This window comes from Balaenoptera ricei, chromosome 1 (genome assembly GCF_028023285.1).
Source record: "Balaenoptera ricei isolate mBalRic1 chromosome 1, mBalRic1.hap2, whole genome shotgun sequence".
Classification (NCBI taxonomy): domain Eukaryota; kingdom Metazoa; phylum Chordata; class Mammalia; order Artiodactyla; family Balaenopteridae; genus Balaenoptera; species Balaenoptera ricei.
In genome coordinates, this window is record NC_082639.1 from 31,919,344 (window position 1) to 31,945,224 (window position 25,881).

General features: G+C 40.3%; 1 protein-coding gene and 1 pseudogene across 14 annotated transcripts in view; both read left to right on the top strand.

Annotated features, from left to right (window-relative positions):
* The window catches only part of MACF1 (microtubule actin crosslinking factor 1), a 333,257-nt gene that overhangs the window by 173,601 nt on the left and 133,775 nt on the right, over nt 1-25,881 (top strand). For all 14 annotated transcript variants that reach the window (XM_059919504.1, XM_059919530.1, XM_059919491.1 and 11 more), the window contains exons 22-35: nt 1,313-1,467; nt 4,997-5,123; nt 5,522-5,705; nt 6,121-6,290; nt 11,573-11,751; nt 13,158-13,296; nt 13,961-14,154; nt 15,383-15,545; nt 16,370-16,453; nt 19,562-19,669; nt 19,858-19,956; nt 21,863-22,015; nt 22,322-22,410; nt 25,330-25,465. In XM_059919504.1, coding sequence (XP_059775487.1) covers nt 1,313-1,467; nt 4,997-5,123; nt 5,522-5,705; nt 6,121-6,290; nt 11,573-11,751; nt 13,158-13,296; nt 13,961-14,154; nt 15,383-15,545; nt 16,370-16,453; nt 19,562-19,669; nt 19,858-19,956; nt 21,863-22,015; nt 22,322-22,410; nt 25,330-25,465 — 1,980 coding nt within the window. The remainder of the gene's footprint in view (nt 1-1,312; nt 1,468-4,996; nt 5,124-5,521; nt 5,706-6,120; nt 6,291-11,572; nt 11,752-13,157; nt 13,297-13,960; nt 14,155-15,382; nt 15,546-16,369; nt 16,454-19,561; nt 19,670-19,857; nt 19,957-21,862; nt 22,016-22,321; nt 22,411-25,329; nt 25,466-25,881) is intronic.
* LOC132363866 (cytochrome c oxidase subunit 7C, mitochondrial-like) lies at nt 24,638-24,897 on the top strand (annotated as a pseudogene).

Sequence of the window (25,881 nt, forward strand, 5' to 3'; positions counted from 1 at the left end):
ATTGGGTCCTCGTTTCTGTGCGAGGGCTTTCTCTAGTTGCGGCGAGCGGGGGCCACTCTTCATCGCGGTGAGCGGGCCTCTTCACTATCGCGGCCTCTCTTGTTTCGGAGCACAGGCTCCAGACGTGCAGGCTCAGTAATTGTGGCTCACGGGCCCAGTTGCTCCGCGGCATGTGGGATCTTCTCAGACCAGGGCTCGAACCCATGTCCCCTGCATTGGCAGGCAGATTCTCAACCACTGCGCCACCAAGGAAGCCCTCAATGCATTCTTTATCCTACCACCAGCATGGTCTTTTAAAAAATTAATTAATTAATTAATTTTGTTTTGGCCACGCCGCGCAGCATGTGGGATCTTAGTTCCCCAACCAGGGATCAAACCCACGCCCCCTGCAGTGGAAGCGCAGAGTCTTAACCACTGGACCACCAGGGAAGTCCAGCGTGATTTTTTTTTTTTTTTTTTTTTTTTTTTTAACATCACTCCCCTGCCTAAGCCCTACAACAATTCCCCATTTCTGTGTAGAAAGTCTAAATTCCTTAATGTGGCTTTAAGGTCCTGAATAATCTCTTACCTCTCTAACCAAGACTGGGCCTCATGCCTTCCATGCATTCCCTGGTAAATCGCATTTGTCACACAGTGTTGTAACCAAATACTGCATCAGTATCTGTGGAATATAGACCATGGTTTTGTTGGCTTATCATTTTAACCATTTTTATCTCTAATGGCATAGCACACTTCCAAGCACATAATAGGCTCAATAATATTTGTTATACAAAGGAACAAATGAACTTTTCCTGTACTTTTCTTTGTCTCAGTATTTCTGTCTACAAAATAGAGATGATATTTTTGGTTACTTGTCTCCTAAGAGAAAGAATTGGTGATTTCAAGGCTTAAACATTTCAGGGATTTGGGTGGGGTGACAGGAAGGGAGGAAGAAGAAGTATCAGAAATGCAAAGTTGTGAGTATTATGTCCCTTTAAGTTTTACCCTGTTGGTTGTAGGTTCAGAGAGATTGCTCTTGCAGGTCTTACAGTCTCCTTATAAATTTCATATACTGAGTTACTTGACATGTAACAGGCATTTAATAAACAGTTGCTTCCTTGATTTATTTCATTTCACAACCTTCCCTAGGTTGTTTATTTATACACATTATCCTTTTGTCTAAATCAGAAACTCTCCCTAGGTGAACTCCAAACGATTGGAGATCTCCAAAACGATTTTTCCTTAAGGATTTCATAGCCTTGGGATCAGCCACCAGGTAATAATAGGTTGTTGGTTTATCCATTAGCAATGATTTGTAAATTTGTCTGTTCAGATCACTATTTGCAAGAACGATGAGTGTGTGTTGGAAGATAATTCACAGAGGACCAAGTGGAAAGTGATCAGCCCCACAGGGAATGAGGCAATGGTGCCATCAGTCTGCTTCCTTATCCCCCCACCCAATAAGGATGCCATGGAGATGGCCAGCAGGTAACTCAGCTCAACTGCCGCTCTGTACTTCCACCTCTGCTGTTTGGCTGGGTGAACTGATGGAGGTTATGAATCTGCGTTTGTGATTTTGAACAGAGAGACCAAGTTTTGCAGATCCTTTTGGGAAAGACCTCCTATTACGATATCAAGTCTTGTACTGCCAGCCACATAGTAGATTTTCAGTAAATGCTATGGTCAATTGAGATATATTCAGTGATAATTCTTTTTTTTTTTTTTAATCTTTATTGGAGTATAATTGCTTCACAATACCTTGTTAGTTTCTGTTGCACAACAAAGCAAATCGGCCATATGCATACACATGTCCCCATATCCCCTCCCTCTTGAGCCTCCCTCCCACCCTCCCTATCCCACCCCTCTAGGTCATTGCAAAGCACCAAGCCAATCTCCCTGTGCTATGCTGCTGCTTCCCACCAGCCAACTATTTTACATTTGGTAGTGTATATATGTCAATGCTACTCTCACTCTGCCCCAGCTTCGCCCTCCCACGCCATGTCATCAAGTCCATTCTCTATGTCTACCTCTTTATTCCTGCCCTGCAACTAGGTTCATCAGTACCCTTTTTTTTTTTCTTTTTTTAAGATTCCATATATATGTGTTAGCATACGGTATTTGTTTTTCTCTTTCTGACTTACTCCACTCTGTATGACAGACTCTAGGTCCATCCACCTCACTACAAATAACTCAATTTCGTTTCTTTTTATGGCTGAGTAATATTCCATTGTATATATGTGCCACATGGAACCAACCTAAATGTCCATCGACAGGTGAATGGATAAAGAACAGTGATAATTCTTTTTTAAATAATTCTTGGTTATAAACAGTTATCTCTCAATAGTTGATTTTTGTACTGACAGCTAACTTTCTTCTTTATATTTTATTGAAATATGTATAAAGATTTTAAAAAGTTGAATTATACCACAAAACTTATAGTAAAAACTAGCAATCACCTCCCCCACCCCAGAGTTCTGCTTCCCAAAGTGAACTGTTTTCAACTCTTTGAGCAGATTTTTCTGGTTTTTAACATCAAATGTCTAAATAATGTGATTTTTTTTCCTGTTACTTCTTAATTTTTTTTCAACTTCGGAAATTATTGTCTTCCTGCTCTAGGAAATTAACAGTTAGTTTTCTAACAATTAGTTTTCTACACACCTGTAATTCACTTCTCCTTTACCCATCTTCCAAATGTAGTTATGTCATGATTTTTGTTTAAAATCGGTATCTTGTTTGTTATTTTTACATTAAGTTGTTTATAGCTGAACCGCGTAGTACTCTAGGGCATATTGTAAGCCTTACCCAAGCATGTCTTACCTCTCTAAATCATCCTCTGCCACTGTCCTTGCTTGTGCTCAGCTCCAGTTTCTCAAGCACTACAAGCATACTCTTGCCTCAGGGCCTTTGCATTGCCTCTGCTTGCTTCATATATTAACGTGATTCACTCCCTCACATCTTTAGTTCATCTAATCACCTTCATATACTACCACCCCACTCACTGCCTATCACTTTCTATCTCCTCTCCCCAGCAGAACACTTTATTGTTCTCCAGAACACTTAATACTGTCCAAAAGATTATAAATTTGTTTATTGCCTTTCCCCTCCCCTTAGAAGTTCTAAAAGAATAGAGGTTTTTGTCTGTTTTGTTTACCTCTGTATCCTCATCACCTAGAACCTGACGTGTAGTAGGTACTCAATAAATGGTTGTTAAAGAAAAGAATGAACGAGTTAGGTGATTGAATATATGTATGAACAAATTATTTTGTATAACTTTATGTTTCCTTAGAGCTGATAATTGTTTTGTTTTTACGTTTGCTTAGTTGTCTATTTGTATCTTATGAATTTATTCCCAAACTCTCCTATTTTACTGTAAAAGGCTTCTTAGTATGGCCAAACACCAGGTAATTTTCAGTTTTATTTTCTCTTGGAAACGTCTCTTCTGAACCATTCTGTCTTCCTTTTCCAGTCTGAACCTGCTCTGTAGGCCTGCTTCATTACTGCCTCCCTGGCATTTCCCTTCATCTTCACCCTGAAGATTCCCTTTACATCTCTTCTGTGTTGGACCCTCTGCTTCCTAGGTTCTAAGTCTTATTTATTGGTTTATTCCCTGGTTTGGGAGAGTACACTCTCCAGTAGCTTGCTGAAAAAAAGTGCAGAAGTAAATTTTTTGAATCCTGTCATATCTGAAAATGTCTTTCTTCTCCCTTCATAATGAATTGGTCAGTTACAGAATTCTTCTGGAAATTCTTTTCACTCTGAACCTTGAAGGCACTGTCCCACTGTTTTCCAGCTTCCAGGGTTTGTTGTTGAGAAGTACAGTACGATTATCATTTTTTATCATTCTTTAAGTTTATGTAACTGTAAAATTCTCCCTTTGTAGTGAGCAATACTGTCATTTTGACAAATGCGTAGAATTGTGTCCTCTACCACAGTTGTGATACAGAACAGTTTAATACTTTAACCTTTTGAATGAAATCTTTATCTCTATGAAGATTTTAAACTCCTCTCTGTCTTTAATCTTTGAAGGGGATGCTGTGTTTTCCGGGTGAGCCTTTCTCGTGCTAACCCTGAACACAAACTGGAAACTCATATCTTTCAGATCTGGGGAAATTTTTCTTGGATTATTTCTTTAATTATTTCCTTTTCTATGTTTTTTTTCTGTTCTTGCTTTCAAGAACTCCCATTTGTCAGCTATTGGACCTCCTGAACTGTTTCTCTCATTTTCTCTTATTTTCTTTCTGTTTTTTATACCTCTGTATTTTTATTCTTCTTTGAGATTTCCTGAACTTTTATGTCAACCTTACAGTCATTTTAGTGGGATTTTTGGAAAACGGAAAGTTAAACTAATGGGTTTAATGTCTGACATCCTAGCTTCTAGTTTTCCATCCTTTTCTATTTCCATCCTATTCTTACATTTCTTAGCTTGAAGAAATTCAAGGTAATTTGGTGTATGTTGAGTGTGCCTGTGTATCTGAGTTTGTAAGTCATCCGTAAGTTGAGATTGAATTAGGTATGGGATGCTAAGAAAAAGATCTTCTTAAGCCCTTCACACTACAGTTTCGTTTTATATGCCAGGTGAACTTCTTAAATTGCTATTAACTTTTAAACATTTTAGCGGTTTTGTAAAAATACAGAACACAGCAAATCACTTTTTAAGCATTGTTGTCATTTTCCAGCAATTTCAAATGGAGTTACTTTGTCTCTATTTTTCTCTATCATTGCCTTCCCTGGGTATTCCTCTCTCTAACTTCTCATAATTACATTACATTCAGGTAACATTTATGAGATTGCTAAATATGTGCTGACATAGTGTATATAATAGTGTAGCAAATTGCTTGAGGATCTCAATTTATTTAGGTCTAAAGATTCCTGTGTTGTTAGTATTTGACTTGTTGCCTTTCTCTGCTCAGCATATAAGCTCAGTTCTGCTAAGGCAATCACATTTTCTCCTTAGAAGGTCTCTAGTGTGGAGCTGAAGCCTTAGAAAAGCTATAGCCAGGTTCTGTGTTGTTTGTAGGGTGGAGCAGTCTTATCAGAAGGTGATGGCCCTTTGGCATCAGCTACATGTTAACACCAAAAGCCTTATCTCCTGGAACTATCTGAGGAAGGACCTTGACCTTGTAAAGACCTGGAACCTGGAAAAGGTAATTATGACAGCTTTACCACAGGCTCAGAACCTATTGGCAAGTTTTTTTCAGAAGGAACTTCTTACTGTGAGACTCCTACTCACCCAATTGGTGTAAAATGGAGTCAGGGATACCGTTTTGGGGTTAGGGGCTTGAGGCTCTTAGGAACCAGAAACTTTTGCATACGTGTGTGGAGTAGGGGAATACTGTTGAATTAACCATCATTAAGGTTTACATCCAAGAGGGCACAAAGAGTGCTTCTGAGATACTAGTAATGTCCTGTTTCTTGATCTGAATGCTGATTTCATGGACAGGTTCAATTTGTGAAAAATCAGCATGTTTATAATTATGGTTTGTGTACTATTTTGTATTACATTCCCATTCCACTGAAATGTCCTCTGGCTTTTTCTCTGCAGCTCCGCTCCTCAGCACCTGGGGAGTACCACCAGGTTATGAAGAACCTGCAGGCCCACTACGAAGACTTTCTGCAGGAGAGCCGTGACTCGGCGCTCTTCTCAGTGGCTGACCGTCTGCACTTGGAAGAGGAGGTGGAGGCTTGTAAAACCCACTTCCAGCACCTGATGAAGTCCATGGAGAATGGTGTGTGCCTTGGGAAGAGGGAGAGGAAAGTGGAATGAGAGCCCTGAAGGGTGCTGCTGGACCCTTCATATAAACTAGAAAGTATCATCACCACCTTTTTACCACTTGAGTTGCTAAAAAAACTTGATAGAGAAAAACTTGTAGAGATGAATTCTCAAAATGAGATCATGGAAGAAGAGGCCATATTTCATTCATTATTGCTTATCAACCTATCACATTTTCCTGTGGAAATTACGTGTTTGGATCCTTAAAGATTAGTATATAATGCAGGGAGTTTGGGAACAGGCAGAAGGTTCCCCGCATAAGGCCTTGCTTTCATTCATGGAGTATCAGGTCTGCTGGAACCAGTGTTGTTCTCAGGTTTGCTGATCTCTGTTGTCGTGCTTAATGGTCTTCTGTGCTTGTGCATTCACAGAGGACAAAGAGGAAACTGTGGCCAAGATGTACATTTCAGAGCTGAAGAATATCCGGCTGCGCCTGGAGGACTGTGAACAGAGGCTAATCAAACGAATTCAATCCCCTGCCAGCTCTAGGACTGACAGAGATGCCCGGCAGGACAGTGCATTAAGGATCGCAGAACAAGAGGTAAGCCCCAAGAGCAACGGGTGCTGGATACAGAGTAAACAGTTTCAGAATGAACTGGAGGGCAAGAGAGTGTGGATCCTAAGGAATAAGGCAACAGACTCATGGCAATCCTACTCCAGAATTCTCCCCTGAAGCCTGTAAATGCCTTTCACCCATGGAAAAGCATAGTTTCAGCTCCCAGGATATTGCTGAATGTTGATTAGTTTCCTACACAGTTGGGAAGGCAGACACTGGCAAATTGTTCTAAGCGCTGCTTTTGGGCTACATATTTTAAGACTACTTAGTAGAGATGCTGCTCTCTGCTCTCTCCCTTATATGTATTGATATGTTTTATATTCTGTGACATGGTTACTGTCCGTCACATGACTCTAAAAATAGTAAGGAAAGACTCAGATTCTACTATGGCTCTGATACACACCTTCTCTGTGACTGAGCAAATTCTCTTCCTTAGTTTCCTTTCTTATAAAATGGAGGTAGTAATATATGAGTCACACAAGTTGTTTTGAAAATTAAGTGATATAGTACATATCATGAGCTTCCTGGAAAAGTAGAATGCTGTAAAAATGTGGGGTTGTATTCTTGACATAAAAGCAGCAAATATTAATTGCTTTATTAAGTTCTCATGGGCATGCAAAGAAAGTAAGCCAAAGCTCCTTGCTTTTGGCTCCTAGTGTAAAGAAGAAGAAAAGGTTAAAGTTACAGTTAGAGGCTTCAAGTATAAAAGATGTCATAAGATAGTACCTAGTGTACTTCCAGATTGCCAAGCAAACATTGCTGTAGGAATGTGGAGTGTTACTGGAACATTTCTACTTGGGGTGTGTTGAGGGAGCTCTATGAAGAATGTTAGATTTGATCTGGGAGCTTAAAGGAAATGGAAAGGAATGCCTAATGAGGAGTGAGTTTTCTCAACTTGAGAAATTTCTCAGTAATTGCTAAGCCTGAAGAAGAGGATGTGAGCCCAGTATAATTTTTTTTGGTCAAGAAGGACCTAATATGTCTGTGTGAGGCATGTCATATGCACCTGCAATTCTCATATTAAAGTGTTTTTACTATTCTGTAGTCATGCAAAATAGGACAGTCAAAGAAATACAGGTTAATATTGAGCTCTTCTAAAGGACCATTTTTTTTAAAAAAAATTATTTTGGAATAGATTCAGATATAGAGAAAAGTTTTTATTCTCATATAACCTTCACCTAGATTCCATAAATGTTGACATTTTTCTACATTTGCTTTATCATTTTTTTCTACATATGTATACATAATATTGATAATAATCTTTTTTTTTTTTTTTGAGAGTAACTTCCAAACATGGTGCTCCTTTACCCCTGTATAGTTCAATGTGCATTTCCCAAAACAAGGATAGTCTCACATAACCATGGGACAGTGATTAAAATCGGAAGTGAACATTGGTATAATACTGTTATCCAAGACCTTAATTGAAATTTCTTCAGTTGACCTAATAAATGCCTTTTTGAGTAGTACCCCCACTCCCATAATTCCCCCCCCAAAAAAGAATATTTTGGTGTAGGATTCAGTGCAGTATCCCACATTGCATTTAGTTGCTGCGTCTCTTTAGATTTCTTAACCTGAAACAATTTCTTGATTTTTCATCATCTATCATGACCTTAACATTTTTGCAGAGTGCAGCCCATTTATTTTATAGAATGTCCCCATATTTGTGTTTATCTAAGGCTTGTTCAAGATTAAATATAGGTTATACATTTTTGGCAGGAATACCATAGAAGTGATAGTATGTCCTTGGTGCATCCTATCAGGAGGCATGTGATGTTGATTTGTCCCATTACTGGTGATAGCTTTTATCACTTGTTGCTATTTTCCTCATTGTGATTACTAAGTATCTTGTGAAGAGATACTTTGAGACTATGTAAATATCCTGTTTTACATCAAACTTTCACCAACCAGTTATAGTATCTATTGTTGATTCTTTTCTTTTTTTTTTGATTTTTTTTTTTTTTATAAATTTATTTATTTATTTTTGCTGTGTTGGGTCTTCGTTTCTGTGCGAGGGCTTTCTCTAGTTGCGGCGAGTGGGGTCCACTCTTCATCACGGTGCGCGGGCCTCTCACTATCGCGGCCTCTCTTGTTGCGGAGCACAGGCTCCAGACGCGCAGGCTCAGTAATTGTGGCTCACGGGCCCAGTTGCTCCGCGGCATGCGGGATCTTCCCAGGCCAGGGCTCGAACCCATGTCCCCTGCACCGGCAGGCAGATTCTCAACCACTGCGCCACCAGGGAAGCCCTGATTTTTTTTAATAGATCTTTATTGGAGTATAATTGCTTCACAATACTGTGTTAGTTTCTGTTGTACAACAAAGTGAATCAGCCATATGCATACATACATCCCATATCCCCTTCCTCTTGAGCCTCCCTCCCTCCCTCCCTATCCCACCCCTCTAGGTCATCGCAAGCACCGAGCTGATCTCCCTGTCCTATGCTGCTTCTTCCCAGTAGCTAACTATTTTACATTTGGTAGTGTATATATGTCGATACTACTCTCACTTCCCCGCTGCTTCCCCCTCCCCCGCCGTGTCCTCAAGTCCATTCTCTATGTCTCCGTCTTTATTCCTGCCCTGCTAGCAGGTTCATCCTGCCCTGCTACTAGGTTTTGTTTTTTTTTTTTTTTAGATTCCATATATATGTGTTAGCATATGGTATTTGTTTTTCTCTTTCTGACTTACTCCACTCTGTATGACAGACTCTAGGTCCATCCACCTCACTACAAATAACTCAGTTTCGTTTCTTTTTATGGCTGAGTAATAGTCCATTGTATATATGTGCCACATCTTTATCCATTCATTTGTCAGATGGACATTTAGGTGGGTTCCATGTCCTGGCTATCGTAAATAGTGCTGCAATAAACATTGTGGTACAATGTGGTGCAATGTCTCTTTTTGAATTATGGTTTCTCAGGGTATATGCCTGTGTGGGATTGCTGGGCCATATATTAGTTCTATTTTTAGTTTTTTAAGGAACCTCCATACTGTTCTCCATAGTGGTTGTATCAGTTTACATTCCCACCAACAGTGCAGGAGGCTTCCCTTTTCACCACACCCTTTCCAGCATTTATTGTTTCTAGATTTTTTGATAATGGCCATTCTGACTGGTGTGAGGTGATACCTCATTGTAGTTTTGATTTGCATTTCTCTAATAATTAGTGATATTGAGCATTTTTTCATGTGCCTCTTGGCCATCTGTATGTCTTCTTTGGTGAAATGTCTATTTAGGTCTTCCACCCAGTTTTTAAATGAATTGTTTGTTTTTTTGATATTGAGCTCCATGAGCTGTTTGTATATTTTGGAGATTAATCCTTTGTCTGTTGTTTCATTTGCAAATATTTTCTCCCATTCTGAGGATTGTCTTTTTGTCTTGTTTATGGTTTCCTTTGCTGTGCAAAAGCTTTTAAGTTTCATTAGGTCCCATTTGTTTATTTTTGTTCTTATTTCCATTTCTCTAGGAGATGGGTCAAAAAAGATCTTGCTGTGGTTTGTGTCAAAGTGTGTTTTTCCTGTTTTCCTCTAAGAGTTTTATAGTGTCTGGTCTTACATTTAGGTCTCTAATCCATTTGGAGTTTATTTTTGTGTATGGTGTTAGGTAGTGTTCTAATTTCATTCTTTTACATGTAGCTGTCCACTTTTCCCAGCACCACTTATTGAAGAGGCTGTCTTTTCTCCATTGTATGTTCTTGCCTCCTTTGTTGTAAATTAGGTGACCATATGTGTGTGGGTTTATCTCTGGGCTTTCTATCCTGTACCATTGATCTATATGTTTTTGTGCCAGTACCATACTGTCTTGATTACTGTAGCTTTGCAGTATAGTTTGAAGTCAGGGAGGCTGATTCCTCCAGCTCCGTTTTTCTTTCTCAAGATTGCTTTGGCTATTCAGGGTCTTTTGTGTTTCCATATGAATTGTAAAATTTTTTGTTCTAATTCTGTGAAGAATGCCATTGGTAGTTTGATAGGGATTGCATTGACTCTGTAGATTGCTTTGGGTGGTATAGTCATTTTCACAATATTGATTCTTCCAATCCAAGAACATGGTATATTTCTCCATCTGTTTATGTCATATTTGATTTCCTTCATCAGTGTTTTATAGTTTTCTGAGTACAGATCTTTTGCCTCCTTAGGTAGGTTTATTCCTAGGTATTTTATTCTTTTTGTTGTGAGGGTGAATGGAATTGTTCCCTTAATTTCTCTTTCTGATTTTTCATTTTTAGTGTATAGGAATCCAAGAGATTTCTGTGCATTAATTTTGTATCCTGCAGCCTTAACAAATTCATTGATTAGTTCTAGTAGTTTTCTGACCGAATTAATTATTAGTATGACTTTTGCCAAAAGGTGATTTTCTAATTCTGTCATTCCTTTTACATTTAAAATTTTCCATTCTATCAAAAGGGAAGAACTTGCCTCCCCCATTCCCTCCTTTCTTCCTTTGTTATGTCAGTATGGACTTATGGATTCTTATTTTAATTCAGTGGTTTGTATAATAATTTGCGACTGTCTTTATTTTGAAGTTCAAAATTTCCCAAATTTAGCCATTGGGAGCCCCTTCAAGCTGGGTCCTGTGTCATTTTAACATGCCCTCCTCATTCTTTGAGTGCTTTCTTATTTCTCAATAAAACAGGATTTTCTGGGTTCCTCTTGCCTTTACCATTCCCAACCCTAGAATCAGCGTCTCTCCTAAGAGTCTTGCTTCCTTTTAGGTTCCTTTATTTAGAAACCAAGATCAGGTGCTGAGTGTGCTCATTTTTATTGGGGTGTCCACTTCTAGGCCTGCTCAGCAGATAGAGTGTACAAGTGATCACGAATTCGTATGTATCTCTTTCCATCCAGTTCCAAACCAATACCTCAGGACTTCTTCTGTTCTTTCCTTTTTCCATATATGTAACTCCCCCAAGACTGAAAAACCTCCTTCACATTATCCACAGTAAATTTATTTATTGCTCAGTTCTAACATGTACAGATAATGGTTTCAGAACTGCTAACTCATAGTATTACAAAAAGCAAACCTACTAACTAGAGTTTAATGTAATTCTTTTTGTGTTTATCCTGAAGGTATGCCTACAGTCAATTCTTTGTTCAGAAGTTACTTGTCTATATTCTTTCCCCAGCTCCCCCTGCATTGCTGTTTCCTAGTTGATTCCATCATTCTCCTATATATGACATTTGGTTTGTTTCCAATATTTTGCTATTATGAACAAGGACTTCTTTTTAACTTCTTTGTTCAATTCTGTCTCTGTGTTTGTTGTGTGTCTTGTTCCTGACAGCACACCCAGGAGGATTTGCAGCAACTGAGGTCAGACTTGGATGCTGTTTCCACGAAATGCAGCAGCTTTCTCCATCAGTCCCCGTCTGGTTCGAGTGTCCCAACTCTGCGCTCAGAACTCAATCTGCTGGTGGAGAAAATGGACCATGTGTATGGTCTCTCCACTGTCTATTTGAACAAGTGAGTGAGCTGAGAATTTGGGTCCAGAGGGCAATGTTTTCCGTTCAGATGAAAAAAAAAGTGCCTGGAATGTTTCATGAACAATTCAGGGAGAGTGCACCCATAAAAAGAGCTTGTACCAATAAAAAGAGACCTTGGCTTTAGTTTCAAATAACACGGAGTGGGTTCATTTGGGCTGCAATGAACAAATGCCAGGAATACAGAAGGGGAGTTGATTGACAGTTTTAGGACTCTTTTGAACCTCATTTCTGATTGATTAGATACCTCTTTTGAAAAAGAAAAAGGGACACTAAAGAAAGAAAATTTTTCATCTAAACTAAATACTAGGGCTTCCCTGGTGGCACAGTGGTTGAGAATCTGCCTGCCAGTGCAGGGGACACGGGTTCGAGCCCTGGTCTGGGAGGATCCCACATGCCATGGAGCGACTAGGCCCGTGAGCCACAATTGCTCAGCCTGCGTGTCTGGAGCCTGTGCTGTGCAACAAGAGAGGCTGCGACAGTGAGAGGCCCGCGCACCGCGATGAAGAGAGGTCCCCGCTTGCCGCAACTAGAGAAAGCCCTCGCACAGAAACGAAGACCCAACACAGCCATAAATAAATAAATAAATAAATAAATAAATAAATAAATAAATAAGTAAATAAATAAGCAAACTAAATACTAGGCTTTGAGGGTCTTCCCTCTACCCACCCATCCCTACCCATGACCTTGAGAAGCAAGATCTTAGAGTCTTCATGGTATTGAGTGGATTTCTGGCCTCATGCCTTTTTTCCCATGAGACTACCATGTGCGTGTGTGTGTGTGTGTGTGTATGTTTGTGTGTGTCCCAGTGCCACCCAGAACTTCATTTTTAATTGGCTTAAATTGGCAGCACTACACCATGCTTTCTTGTTTTTATGAAACCCTGTCATCATTTAGTAATGGCGAAGTTGATTTTTTTTTTAATTAAATTTATTTATTTTTAATTAATTTATTTGTTTTGGGCTGCATTGGGTCTTCATTGCTGTGCACAGGCTTTCTCTAGTTGCGGCTAGCGGGGGCTACTCTTCATTGTGGAGCGCCAGCTTCTCACTGCGGTGGCTTCTCTTGTTGTGGAGCACGGGCTCTAGGCGCGGGCTTCAGTAGTTGTGGCGTGCGGGCTGAGTAGTTGTGGCTCGCGGGCTCTAGAGCACAGGCTCAGTAGTTGTGGCGCACGGGCTTAGTTGTTCCGCGGCATGTGGGATCTTCCCGGACCAGGGCTCGAACCCGTGTCCCCTGCATTGGCAGGTGGATTCTTAACCACTGTGGCACCAAGGAAGCCTGCGAAGTTGATTTTGACAGTTACGTTTGGTGAATCTCTCTGTAGTACTCCAGGTCTGTAGCTCAGCTCTTAAAATGTGTGTGTTAATGGAAGTGATTTTATCCTCACAGGCTAAAGACAATCAGTGTTATAGTGCGTAGCATCCAGGATGCTGAACTCTTAGTCAAAGGTTATGAAATCAAGCTGAGTCAAGAAGAAACAGTACCAGCAGATCTCTCAGCTCTGGAGTCCCATCGGTCTACGTTACAGGTTGGTTGTTCTCAGTTCTTAGGTTGACTTAACATATCCATTGCTTGGGGTTAGCAGAGAAATGCAGTTTTGGATGGCATGACACTGATTTAAGTTTGCATTTGAATTAGGCAGAATATCAAACTTAATATCTTTTGATGTGGGTCCAAAGAAGAAAGGATTGAGAAATATGTCTAGCTAGAAAGGGGAGATAAAGGACTATGCTTCTCTATTTATTTCTTCCTATTTCTCCCCAGTAAAGTCATAGTTTAATTGGATATAATCAGTGGTTGTGCTATAAGTTTGTAAATCACTTAGCTGTTATCTCCTTTGATTCTCACAAGCAACTCTGTGAGGTAGATAGAGAAGGGATTTTTATCTCTATTTACATATAGAATACCAAGATTCAGATTGGCTAAGTGACTTATCATGGTTTCATAGCTTATAAGCGGTAGAGCCAGGTTTCAGACACAAGTTCTTTGCACATTTTCTGTACTCTACTGGCTGACTAGTTTGCATGAGGACTGTGGAGGCATTTCTGGCACGAACAGTATAGAGTCTAGGTTCCGAATCACAGATGTTATATGGAGCTGGCTGTAGACAACGTCCTTGTTTTTTACCTTAGTCTGAGTCCTTTTTTAGCATGGAATATATTTAACCTGTTGCTGTCCTTGTGTTTTTATAGCACTGGCTTAGTGATGCAAAGGACAAGAATTCAGTGTTTTCAGTCCTGGATGAGGAAATTGCGAAGGCCAAGGTGGTGGCAGAGCAGCTGAGTCGTCTGACCCCAGAGCGAAACCTGGATTTGGAGCGCTATCAGGAGAAGGGCTCCCAGCTGCAGGAGCGTTGGCACCGGGTCATTGCCCAGCTTGAGACCCGGTAAGTGGCGGCCCCGCCCTTTTCTTCTCTTAGGGTTCAGGAACCAGGTTTTAAACAAAAATAGAGTTATTTCTGTGTATGCTTGTTTAAAGGCAGGAATTGATAGGGAGGGGTAGAAATTAAGTGACAGTATACCTTCTGGACAACGTAAGTGACAGGAGGTTGGGACCACCAACCCCAAAGCAGTCCTGAGGCTTGCTTTTGGGGCACAGTGATGGTCCTATTAGCAGTGCCTCTCCTGTGTCCCTGGTCTTAACCCATTTAAGCCATGATGACAGTGGTGTCTTAGAATATAGACTGGAAAGGTGACTTAATGATCTTTTCTCAAGGACAAAACCTGAGTTCTAGCTCTTGTTTTACTAGCTTTGAATCTTTTTTTTTTTTGGCCGTGCTGCACGGCATGCGGGATCTTAGTTCCCCGACCAGGGATCGAACCTGCGCCCCCTTACAGTGGAAGTGCAGAGTCTCAACCACTGCCATGCCGGGAAAGTCCCTAGCTTTGAATCTTAATATGAGTTATTATTCATAGTGGGGCTTTGTAGAATTTCTTGCTTCCTTTTCGTTTGCTGATTTAGTGGTTTTTATCTGTTATTCGAGGTCCTGCTTTTGATGACTTATTTGAGTAGCAAAGATCGGCAACTACCTATCTGAGGCTAGGCTAGTTAGGAAAATATATAGGAAGAGGGGTTCTAGAGACTCAAATAAGCTTGGATTGATTCTCTATAATTGAATTACTATCCCAAGGCTAGTTAGACTAACAAAAGTGGTATAAGAAGCTGTTACTGGAATTAACAGTCAATAACTACTATTTTTTACCCACTCCACCCCTACTTTTCTCCCCAAGAAATTACAGTGATTCATAAATCATAGCTGGAGTACTTTGGACAGGTACTCTGTCACCAGGAGACAAAAGTGTACAGGCAGTGTATTATTGGCAACGTGGTAATCCTTGGCAACATAGGTGAAAAATTTGACAAGGATTATCATGGGATGCCAGGCCCCAAAGCCGATTCCAGGCCTAGCAGGGCACGACTGGTTTCTATTCACTTTTCACCCCATAGGGTAGTGGGTAAATGCATAGCTCCCACTCAGTGCTGCCTTGCTCTTTCCTCAAAATAAAGATGTATCCTCTGTGGTCAAGCCCAACTGGGCTTGGAGGGAATTGACTCATTTACTTAATTGTATTTATACCAAGATATCTGATAGCAGTTTCCCTTTGCTTCTGCAGCCAATCTGAGCTAGAAAGTATCCAGGAAGTTCTGGGAGATTACCGAGCCTGCCATGGAACTCTCATCAAATGGATTGAGGAAACCACTGCCCAGCAGGAAATGATGAAGCCAGGCCAGGCTGAGGACAGCAGAGTGCTATCCGAGCAGCTCAGCCAGCAGACGGTGGGTGTGGCCGTAGCCGAGTGGAAGTTGCACGGGGGAAGCTAGCTCATCATAAAGAAGATGATATGCTAGCAATTAGCTTCCCTCCAATGTTAAGACATTCTGAGCTCCTTCTGAAAAGGGTTCAAGCAGGATGGTCTCTAGGTACTGGTTTTGCATTTAGGCCAGGTAACCTGTAAGGCCCCTTCCAGTCCTGAGTTTCTGTGAGTATATATTGAAAGCACTAGATGGGCAGAGTAGAATTATCTTGCTTTATTTCATTTCTTGATATTACATTTTGTTTTGCCAGGATTAGAATATAGGGGAATGAAAACCCAGGGAAAGCTATGAGTGGAAGAAAATTATTTCATTCAAAACAGTTTTTATTTGTTGGTATTTTGGGTTTTTTTTTTTTTTTGGCTCCCTCACTCATTATGAGAACTTGAGCAAATTACTTAGTCTCTTAGTATTCTACTTTCCTTAACAATAAAATGGACATAGTCCGTTATTGGTTCAACTGCCCTCATGAGGTTTTTGTAGTTAGGATTAAATGAAATGATACATGTAAAAGACTTAGAACGATGGTTTTCCGAGTGTGGACAACCAGAGTAGCAGCATCAGCATCACTTGGGGACATGTTAGACATGTGAGTTCCCACACCCGAACCCGAATCTATGGAATCAGAAACTCTGGAGGTGGAACCCAGCAATCTATGCTTTATCCAGTGTTCTAGGTGATTCTGATGCAGCTAAGGTTTGAAAACCACTGCTTTAGAACATGGTAAATGCTCAGCTGTTTCAGTGATGATAATGACAATGATAAGGTGGTGATATTTCGGTTCCCAGGAGCTGTTTGCAGAAATCGAGAGAAATCAGAGAAAACTGGACCAGTGTCAAAAATTTTCCCAGCAGTACTCCACTATTGTAAAGGTAATGCTACCATATCCCAGAAGGAACATAAGTCGTCTCCAGGTTTTGGTTTTGGACAAGTAAGCAGAGCTCTTCTGCTCCACCCTTAGGTTAATGCAGATGTGTGCTTCTCATGGCCACATATTTGGGGATGCTCAGAGAGGTACCAGACATCAGCTGAGATTTGAGGAGTCTCCATCTGGATGACCCACAGGCCTCTTAAACTTACCATGTGAAAAACAGAATGTTTGGGTTTTCTTCTCTAATATGCTTCTCACTATCTTGCATATCTCAGGAAATAGTGTCACCATTTTCCTAGTTGCTGAGGCAAAAAACCCCCCCAAGAGTCATCCTTAACTCTTCTCTTTACCTTAAACTTTATGTTTAACAACAGTCTGGGAACAAGTTGTCTTCATCTTTCTGTATGTCCCGGATCTGACTACCCCTCACTGCCCCTCCCTCCCCCATTTTCCTGGTTCACATCTAAGTGAAGAATCTGCCATAGCCTACTCCAGTACTCTGCGCTGCTCTCTTGCTTCTGCTCCTGCCCCCACAAGCTGTTTTCCCACACAGTAGCCAGACTCACTTTTTAAGAACATACCACACATCACAGAACCTCAGACACCATCGATTATAAGCCATATTATTTTATGCACTACCAAAAAGGGAGAAACTCCACCAATTATGCACATGTCAAGTAAGACATATTGCAGATTTTAGAGATACTAAAATGTGAGGGAAATGTGTACCTTACCATAGCTGAAACATGATAGATTAGATCCTGTCACTCTTCTGCTCAGAACTGTCTCATGGCTTCATATCATACTTGTACTAAAATTTTAAATGCTTTTGTGGTTTATGAGGCTATGCAAGATCTGGCTCCCCACTCCCTATTTCTCTGGTAAGGTCTTTAAAAAAAAATGACCTGAGATTCTCATATATTTATTTGTTTAACATGTGCCTTCCCACGAGAATGTAAGTTCAAGGGGAGGAAGGTTTTTTCCTGACTTGTCTCCCACTATGCGTGTAGCACTCAGAACAATGACAAGCACATAATAGGTGCTCAACAAATAGTTTTTTAAATGAATACATTTCTTCAGTTAATAACAGAAGACTTGGTGTCACAAAGAATTGAGTTCATATCCTAGCTTCACCATCTTCTAGGCTTAAGACTTTGAGCAAACACTTAGCCCCTCTGAGTTTCTGTTGCTATATCTACAAAATGTGAACAGTAAGTACCTCACTTGTGATTGCAAAGTGTTTGCAAAGATTAAATGGGATCATTTATACATAGGACAATGCCTCAAACTTAAAATACATTCAGTAAATGGTAGCACGTGTTTTTATTATTATTAATATTTTATTGTTACTACTACTATTTTTTTAAATAGACTGCTTACGGAACTCATTCAGTATTTTCCTCCTGTCTAGAATTTTCAAAGTCGACAACAGAAAGCAAGACATTCTAGGCAAAAGGAACTGCATAATCAAAGGCACGGAGGAATAAAATCCAATGATTATATGAGGAAATAGCAAATTCTAGCAATTCTGGTATAGCTAGAAGGTGTACTTTACTTGAGAAACAGTGATTGTGGAAAATGAGAGAGGAGATTGGGGCCAACCTTTGAAAGGCCTTGTTCAGTTCCTTTGTCTTTACCATCTGTTGGTGTTGTTGTTTTTTTTTTTTTTTAATAAGAAAGAGCTTAACGGGTTCTCAGAACTGACAGGTTATGGCCTGGGCAGCCTGAGCAAGAAGAGTGGCATCAGATAAAGCTGAACATGTAGACAGGGCTGGCTGGGGCTCACAGACATTTGGATTTTATTCTAAGAACATAGAGGAGTCAGCCAAGAAGTAAAATAGTAAGAAGTTAAGATAAATAATCTGAATAACATTTTATTTTTTCATTTTTTTATTTTTTGGATTTCTTTTTTTAATTTTAATTTAATTTTATTTATTTTTTTAAACAGCAGGTTCTTATTAGTTATCCATTTTATACATATTAGTGTATATATGTCAATCCCAATCTACCATCTGTTCTTTTCTTTTTTTTGGGGGGGGAGTATTCGCTTTATTCTTCATTGTTGCTGACTTAATTTGAGTCAGCACCATCTCTAAGCACATTCAACCTTCCTCAAGCTTTAAGTTACCAAGAGAATATAATTGCAAATTATGGTTTGTGGGTTATCTCTCTCTCTTGGAAAATTTGCTTTATACAACCATCTGTTCTTGCTCCTCAAAACATGGTCTGTGAACCAAGAGCATTGACATCACCTGGTAACTAGTCAGAAATGCAGAATCTTCAGCCTGCTGAATCAGGATCTGCATTTTAACAGGATCCCCAGGTGAATGTTGATATTTGAGAAGATCTTCTCTAGGTCACTGAGAACTTTCAAACAGAGGAACGATGTGGTCACCTTTTTGACTTAGAAAAGTTATGCTAGTAGCAGGACAGAAAGTAAATTGGAGGTGAGACTCTAAGCAGGAGAGTAAGAGGCTGTTGCACCGTCACGTGAGCTATGAAGAGGGCCTGGACCAGGGCAGTACTCTCAGGATTGCAGAGGAAGCGACAAGATAGCATGGCGACATGAGAAGAGCGTTGGTTTAGGAACGGAAGACAGATTCCAATCCTGACTGTGTCACTCACCCACTGAGTGAATTAGGGAAGCTCACTTCCTGTCTCCTGGCTCAGTTGCCCCATGTGTGAGATGAAAGGATGGGGTCAGCACACAACAAACTGCAAATTCAGGAGCAGCAAACTCTGACCCACAGGCTAAATCCAGCCTGCACACCTATTTTATATGGCCCATGAGAAATGCCTGTAAAAAATCAGAAGAATACCTCACGACATATGAAAATTATATGAACTTCAGCTTTCAGTGTCTCTAAGTCATGTTTTATCATAATACAGCCATGCTGTTTCATTTACTTACTTTCTATGGCTGCTTTCACTTGCAGTGGCAGAGGTGAGTAGCCATGACTGAGACAGTACCACTTTCAGGAAAAGTTTGCTAACCTCTATTCTAAAGGATCGTCAAAATGCCTTTCACCATTGAATGCTGTGATGCTACTGCATGACAGTGTGAGCTATAAGCCCTGTGTGAACGTAGTTCAATGTCTTCTTCCCCCAGGACTATGAATTGCAACTGATGACATACAAGGCCTTTGTGGAATCACAGCAGAAATCCCCGGGCAAGCGCCGTCGCACGCCTTCCTCTTCAGATGCCATCACGCAAGAGGTGAAAGGGTGGGGCAAGGACGTGTGCAGCTGTCCTCCCTCAAGGAAAGATTCGCTCATCGAGGCCTTACAGCTTGATTACTGTCGAGCGTGTGACTTCGTGAAAACTTCCTCTTATTGTCAACTATTTAAATTGACTTTTCTGGCAGATAACTTATCTAAATTGTTTTTTTTTTTTTTGAACTGTAGTTCATGGACTTAAGGACTCGCTACACAGCATTGGTGACCTTAACAACTCAGCACGTGAAATACATCAGTGATGCACTCCGGCGGCTGGAGGAGGAGGAGGTGAGGGCAACAGGGTCCTAAATCATCTTGAAAGTAGAATGAAAAATCTTGAACCTCATCTATCAAGATTTAAAATGCACACATAGCCGATGACCATTGTTCACAGTAGTCATGTTCTATGAAGTCACTGTGCACACTGCACCAGCAAATTCTTTTTTTTTTTTTAACATCTTTATTGGAGTATAATTGCTTTACAATGTTGTGTTAGTTTCTGCTTTATAACAGAGTGAATCAGCTATACATATATCCCCATATCCCCTCCCTCTTGCATCTCCCTCCCACCCTCCCTATCCCACCCCTCTAGGTGGTCACAAAGCACCGAGCTGATCTCCCTTGTACCAGCAAATTCTGAATTCATGCATCCAGGGGAACACAGGGTTAGGTTCCTGCCAGCTTCTGGTCACATCACAACATTTTTGTCAACGAATAATGCACAACCTGGTTTTATGTGTGTTTTTATTTTAAAATACATTTAAAAATATATCTTACTGATTCACTGACATTGAACTCATGGCCGAGAGCAATATAACTCACACCTGAACAAAGCTTATTAAGCGCATTTTCTCCATAAGGCACATCACAGCCTTCTAATGAATAATGAGGACTGACTGTCTTGTGTCTGACACTCCCACTTCCAAGTATCTTTATTACAGAAACATTATAAGCATGAAGAAAGGGATATGAACAAAGATCCTTAATAAAGCATAATTTGTTAAAGGGAAATAGTGGAAATATCCAAATTCCATATGATGGAATGCTATGAAGCTGTTAAAAATAATGAAATAGATTTAAATGAACCAACAAGGAAAGATATTTATAATATATTATTTGAGGAAAAAAGCAAGTTGAAATACTATGTATAATTATGATTTCAGTAATAACAAAACTGTGTGTACCACAAAGGGACAATATGGGCATACAAACAAGTTTAGAAATATATATATACCAAATTCCTGGGGAAATGAGATTAAAGGAACATATATTATGAATTTCAGTTTGTTTGAATTTGTTGTAATGAGTATGCAGTAGCATACTCATTATTATCAGATTATTATCAGATATAACTCCCAGGTTTCTTTTTATAATTATGAAGATCTTCTATGTCTTTGCAAAATAAGTTTCCGCATATTCAATAACACTTATAAAAGAAATGCTGTTGGAAACATTAACCCATACCAACTTTTGCCCATGTAAATTAGCACAAGACTTCCTTTCTGTCAGTACCTACCTCATTTAATCTCTGTAGATGTCCATCTCTTCATCTGTAAATCTAAGAATTATGAACATAAGTAAGATGCTATATGTGAAGGGCTTTTTAATTAATTTATTTTATTTAATTTATTTTTGGCTGTGTTGGGTCTTTGTTGCTGTGCGTGGGCTTTCTCTAGTTGCAGCAAGCGGGGGCTGCTCTTCATTGCGGTGTGCGGGCTTCTCATTGTGGTGGCCTCTCGTCGCAGAGCATGGGCTCTAGGCACACGGGCTTCAGTAACTGTGGCTCACGGGCTCAGCAGTGGCTCGCGGGCTTAGTTGCTCCACGACATGTGGGATCTTCCCAGACCAGGGCTCGAACCCATGTCCCCTGCATTGGCATGCGGATTCTTAACTACTGTGCCACCAGGGAAGCCCGTGAAGGGCTCTTTAAAATCAGTAAATAATTATTGACTACCCATCACATATGAAAACAGCATGCTTTTTTAGAAAAGTGCCAGCCTAGATATAATGAATTTAGCTATTAGTATCACCCAGGCGCTGGTGAGCATTGCTGTAGGCTGGGTAAATTATATTTAACTTGGGGTTATTTTAGCTATGATTTAGGTAACATTCATGTCTTTGTTTTAGGAACTCTGAATCAGGCCGGTGTAGTAAGACATTGACCAAGATACTGATTTTCTATTTTATCTTCTAGAAAGTGGTAGAAGAAGAAAAACAGGAACATGTGGAGAAGGTTAAAGAACTTTTGGGCTGGGTGTCTACCCTAGCAAAGAATACACAAAGCAAAGCTACCTCATCCCAGACCAAAGAATCAACAGACATTGAAAAAGCTATTTTAGAACAGCAGGTGAGTAGAAGGTCCATCTGTCACTTCCTGGGTAGCATAGTATGTGATTACTCATTAGGTGGAATAATATGTCACAATGGGCCACCCAGGAACAATTATGATCTCATTAAGTGTTAACTTCCAGGACTTAAAGAAACTTAAGACGTCATCTTATTTGTACTTCTGCTTTCTAGATCACTGTATATAGTGGTAATAATCATCTTACCTAAGCTAAGTTTTTCCCTAGGATTTTATTTTAAGTTATTTCAAATGATTTTTGGTTCTTTAATATCTTGGGTTCTGAAACTGTTTTCTTCTACTGCATAGGTTCTGGCAGAGGAGCTAACAACCAAGAGGGAACAAGTCTCTGAGGCCATTAAAACTTCACAGATCTTCTTGGCCAAGCATGGTCATAAGTGAGTATTAAATGAGAGATTACAGCACATCTGGGGGAACTGGATCTACCTGACTAAAACTTCAGGTCATGATCAGAATTTGGGCTGGAGAATTCAGGGTGGCAAGAGCCAGATTATGAAGAGCCTTGTAGTTCATCCTGAAGAGTTTGCATTCTACCTGTTGGCTATGGGGAAAGATTTTAAACATGATTGGACATTGTTGATAAAGGTTTCTAGAACAGTTTTATAGAGAATGGATAGACATGGGGCAAGAGTAGAGGCCTGAGAGACCAGTTAAGAGGCTGTTCTGATAATATAGGCAAGAAACGATGAGAGATGGAGAGGGGACAAAGATTCAAAAGATAGTATGGATAATGAACTTACAGGGTTTGGTGACCAATGAAAATTATCAGATATAACTCCCAGGTTTCTGGCTTAGGCCACTGGGTATTTGGTGATGCTACTAATAACCAAGACAGAGAATACAGGAGAAAGTATGGGTTGAGGACGAAGGAGGCAGCTATAGTTTCAGACATTATGAATGTGAAGATCCCACAGGACATCAGAGGGTAAACTTCCAGTATGTATTTGGAAGTACCTGATACATTATTTATGCCTTATGTAGTTCCACTAAAGTTGTCCAGTGGGCAGCTTTATGTGTAAATTTAGAATTAATGAGAGACGTTTGAAGTGACAGAGATTTGAGTCGTTAGCATAGAAGAAACCATGACTGGATTAGCTTACAAGGGTTCAAGGGCTTCTCGGCCTATAAAGGAAGCCTTAGAGAAGTAAGAGGAAATTATGAGTGATACCTTAGAACCTAAGAGAGAACAGAGCTCCAAAAAGAAGGGAGTGGTCAAAAGTCAAGAAAAGTTAAGACTGAGACATGGCTATTAAATTTGGCGAGTTGGAAGCTTTTGGTGACTCTGGTGAAAAGCTGGGGGATGATGTCTGATTTAGAGTAATGGGGAGCACGTGAGGCATGGAAGGTAGTGATAATGAAATGAGACTACTCTTCCAGGGAGCTTGGCCATGGGAAAGGAGAGAAATAATACAGCAAATACTTAGAGCAGAATTTATGATCAAGAAGAGGTTTTGTTTTGTTAAAAGATCATGGAGACTTAACAGTGTTTATGGACTGAGTCTCAAGGACCGAAAGGGAGAGAGAAATTGAAGTCATAGGAGAGGGGTTGCAAAGGATGTAGGAGAGGATAAAATTTATCCATGGGTAGAAAGTACAACCTTAAACAGGAGTTGAGACACCTTTTCCTCTGAGGTCTGAGGAAAAGGAGATTAGGAAAGGTATGAATACAGATAAATATGCCAGAAGTGAAGTTAGAAAGTGAGAGAATTAGTGCCCAGTGGTCTGTATTTTCTCTTTGAAATAGGGAGAGAGGTTATTTGCTGCAAGTTAGAGTGGGAGCCTCCAAGAGGATTGTCAGGAAGCACGGAAGTCCAGTAGAGGTTAGAAACCAGGAAGACCTCTTCTGTTGATACATGGTTTTGGAATCCCCCCACTAGATAGACTTAGGCTGCATGTGGGAACAGAGAAGTCCAGGGGTTTGGTTGATCTGGGACTGGAGTCTTGATAGTGAGGAGAGAGTGCAAAGATAATAGGGAGTAATTGAGATGGTGGCCTGTGGGTCTGGACTCCAAAGAGAAGAAACTGAAGGTAATGGAGAGGACTGATGGATTAAGAGAGATGGAGGAGTCAAGGAAGGTTTGGGAAATCTCAGTAAGCTGATGGATACTTGTAAGATGAATCACAGGATTCAGTCTCAAAAACACAATGTAGAATGAGAAAAGGAATTGAAGATAGTGATAACTTCTGGGGAGCGAGGGATAGGAGCAGGGTTGGTGACAGATACACATGGGACTTTATCAGTAATGTGTTATGTCTAAGAGAAGGATCTGAAGAAAATTTGGTAAAATACTACAATAAAATTTGGTAAAGTTGGATAGTTGGGTAATGAGTAAATGAGAGTATATTTTATTCTTCTCTTTTGTCTCTTTAAGATATTTTGTTTTTAAAAGAGAAGAGGTGTAGGAGTAAAGAAGGAAAACTAGCCAGGTAGGATTATAATCAGGAGTTACAATCCGATAGTAGATTCTTGAAGTTTAAAATTTCAGAAGTGGACGGTCCTTGCACACAGGGGAACAAGGTCTTGAGGAAAGGAGTGCTTGGTGTGGTGCCGCCATTTCTTCCGCCTTCAGTTTCTGCGCCTGTCGCAGGGCTTCTGACAGCGCTATGTTGGGACAAAGCACCCAGAGGTTCACAACCTCTGTGATCCATAGGAGCCACTATGAGGAGGGTCCAGGGAAGAATTTACCATTTTCAGTGGAAAACAAATGGCGGTCACTAGCTACGATGACTTTGTACTTTGGTTCTGACTTTTGCTGCACCTTTCTATATAATAAGACACCAACTGCTTAAAAAATAATCCATGAGACAGATACGAAGAGGAGCATTTTAAGATGTGCGGTCTCTTTGGAAAAAGGATCAAACTCTTGAACCTCAGCATCCTAGATATGTTTGTAAATAAATTCCTGGCATAAATCCTTAAAAAAATAAAATAAAATTTCAGAAGTGGAATAATTTTAGATGATGGTAGCAGCCAAGTTTACCATGTGCGGGTGGGGCTGAAGTGGCGTGGAGCGCATTTGGATTGAGAAGGTCGCAGGACTACAAGCATCGGGTGTTAGATAATTGGTGACATGAGCATTGACATAACCAAGAATCATGGCTTGGTTGGAGATAGACAGGAAAACTGTGAGCTAGATGCCTAAGTGTTCACTGAGTACGGAAGAGTGACCAGATGACCCATCATGAACAGTGATGAAGAAGAATACTATCCACGGTGGAGAAGTCATTTTGAGGCAACAGAGGAGAGTTTGGGGAAAGGTTTTTCTCTAAAAGAGCTTTCGTGCTTCATCTTCCAGGCTCTCAGAAAAAGAGAAGGAACAGATATCTGAGCAATTGAATGCCCTGAATAAGGCTTACCATGACCTTTGTGATGGTTCAGCAAACCAGCTGCAGCAGCTTCAGAGCCAGCTGGCCCAGCAGACAGAACAAAAGGTACTTTTAGTTTTCTCTCCAAATGTTGGAAGGGTATCTTCTGAACGGTATGACGGCAGCTTTGCTGATTGGGAGTCATGATCACTAGCTTTCCATGACCAGTGTGACTTGATTTTTAACCTCACTGTAGCAGCCATTTGTCTCGTGTTTCTTTACTGGGGTTCCACGATGTGTTGGTCAGTCAAAAATCACTAGAAGGTGCTTAACGGCTAACCCGTTAGACCTGGTTCACTGTTGTGTGATCTTCCATTTTGTGGCAGACCACAGTCAAGGAGAACCTAAATGCTATATTATATCTGATCAGAAGGCAATAAGGTTACTCTGTGGCATTGTCAACTCAAAAGTTGATAGCCAAGAGTTCTGAATATTGGGAAGTAAAGGCTGTGAACCTCTTCCCCCCATACTTTTTTCCCTGT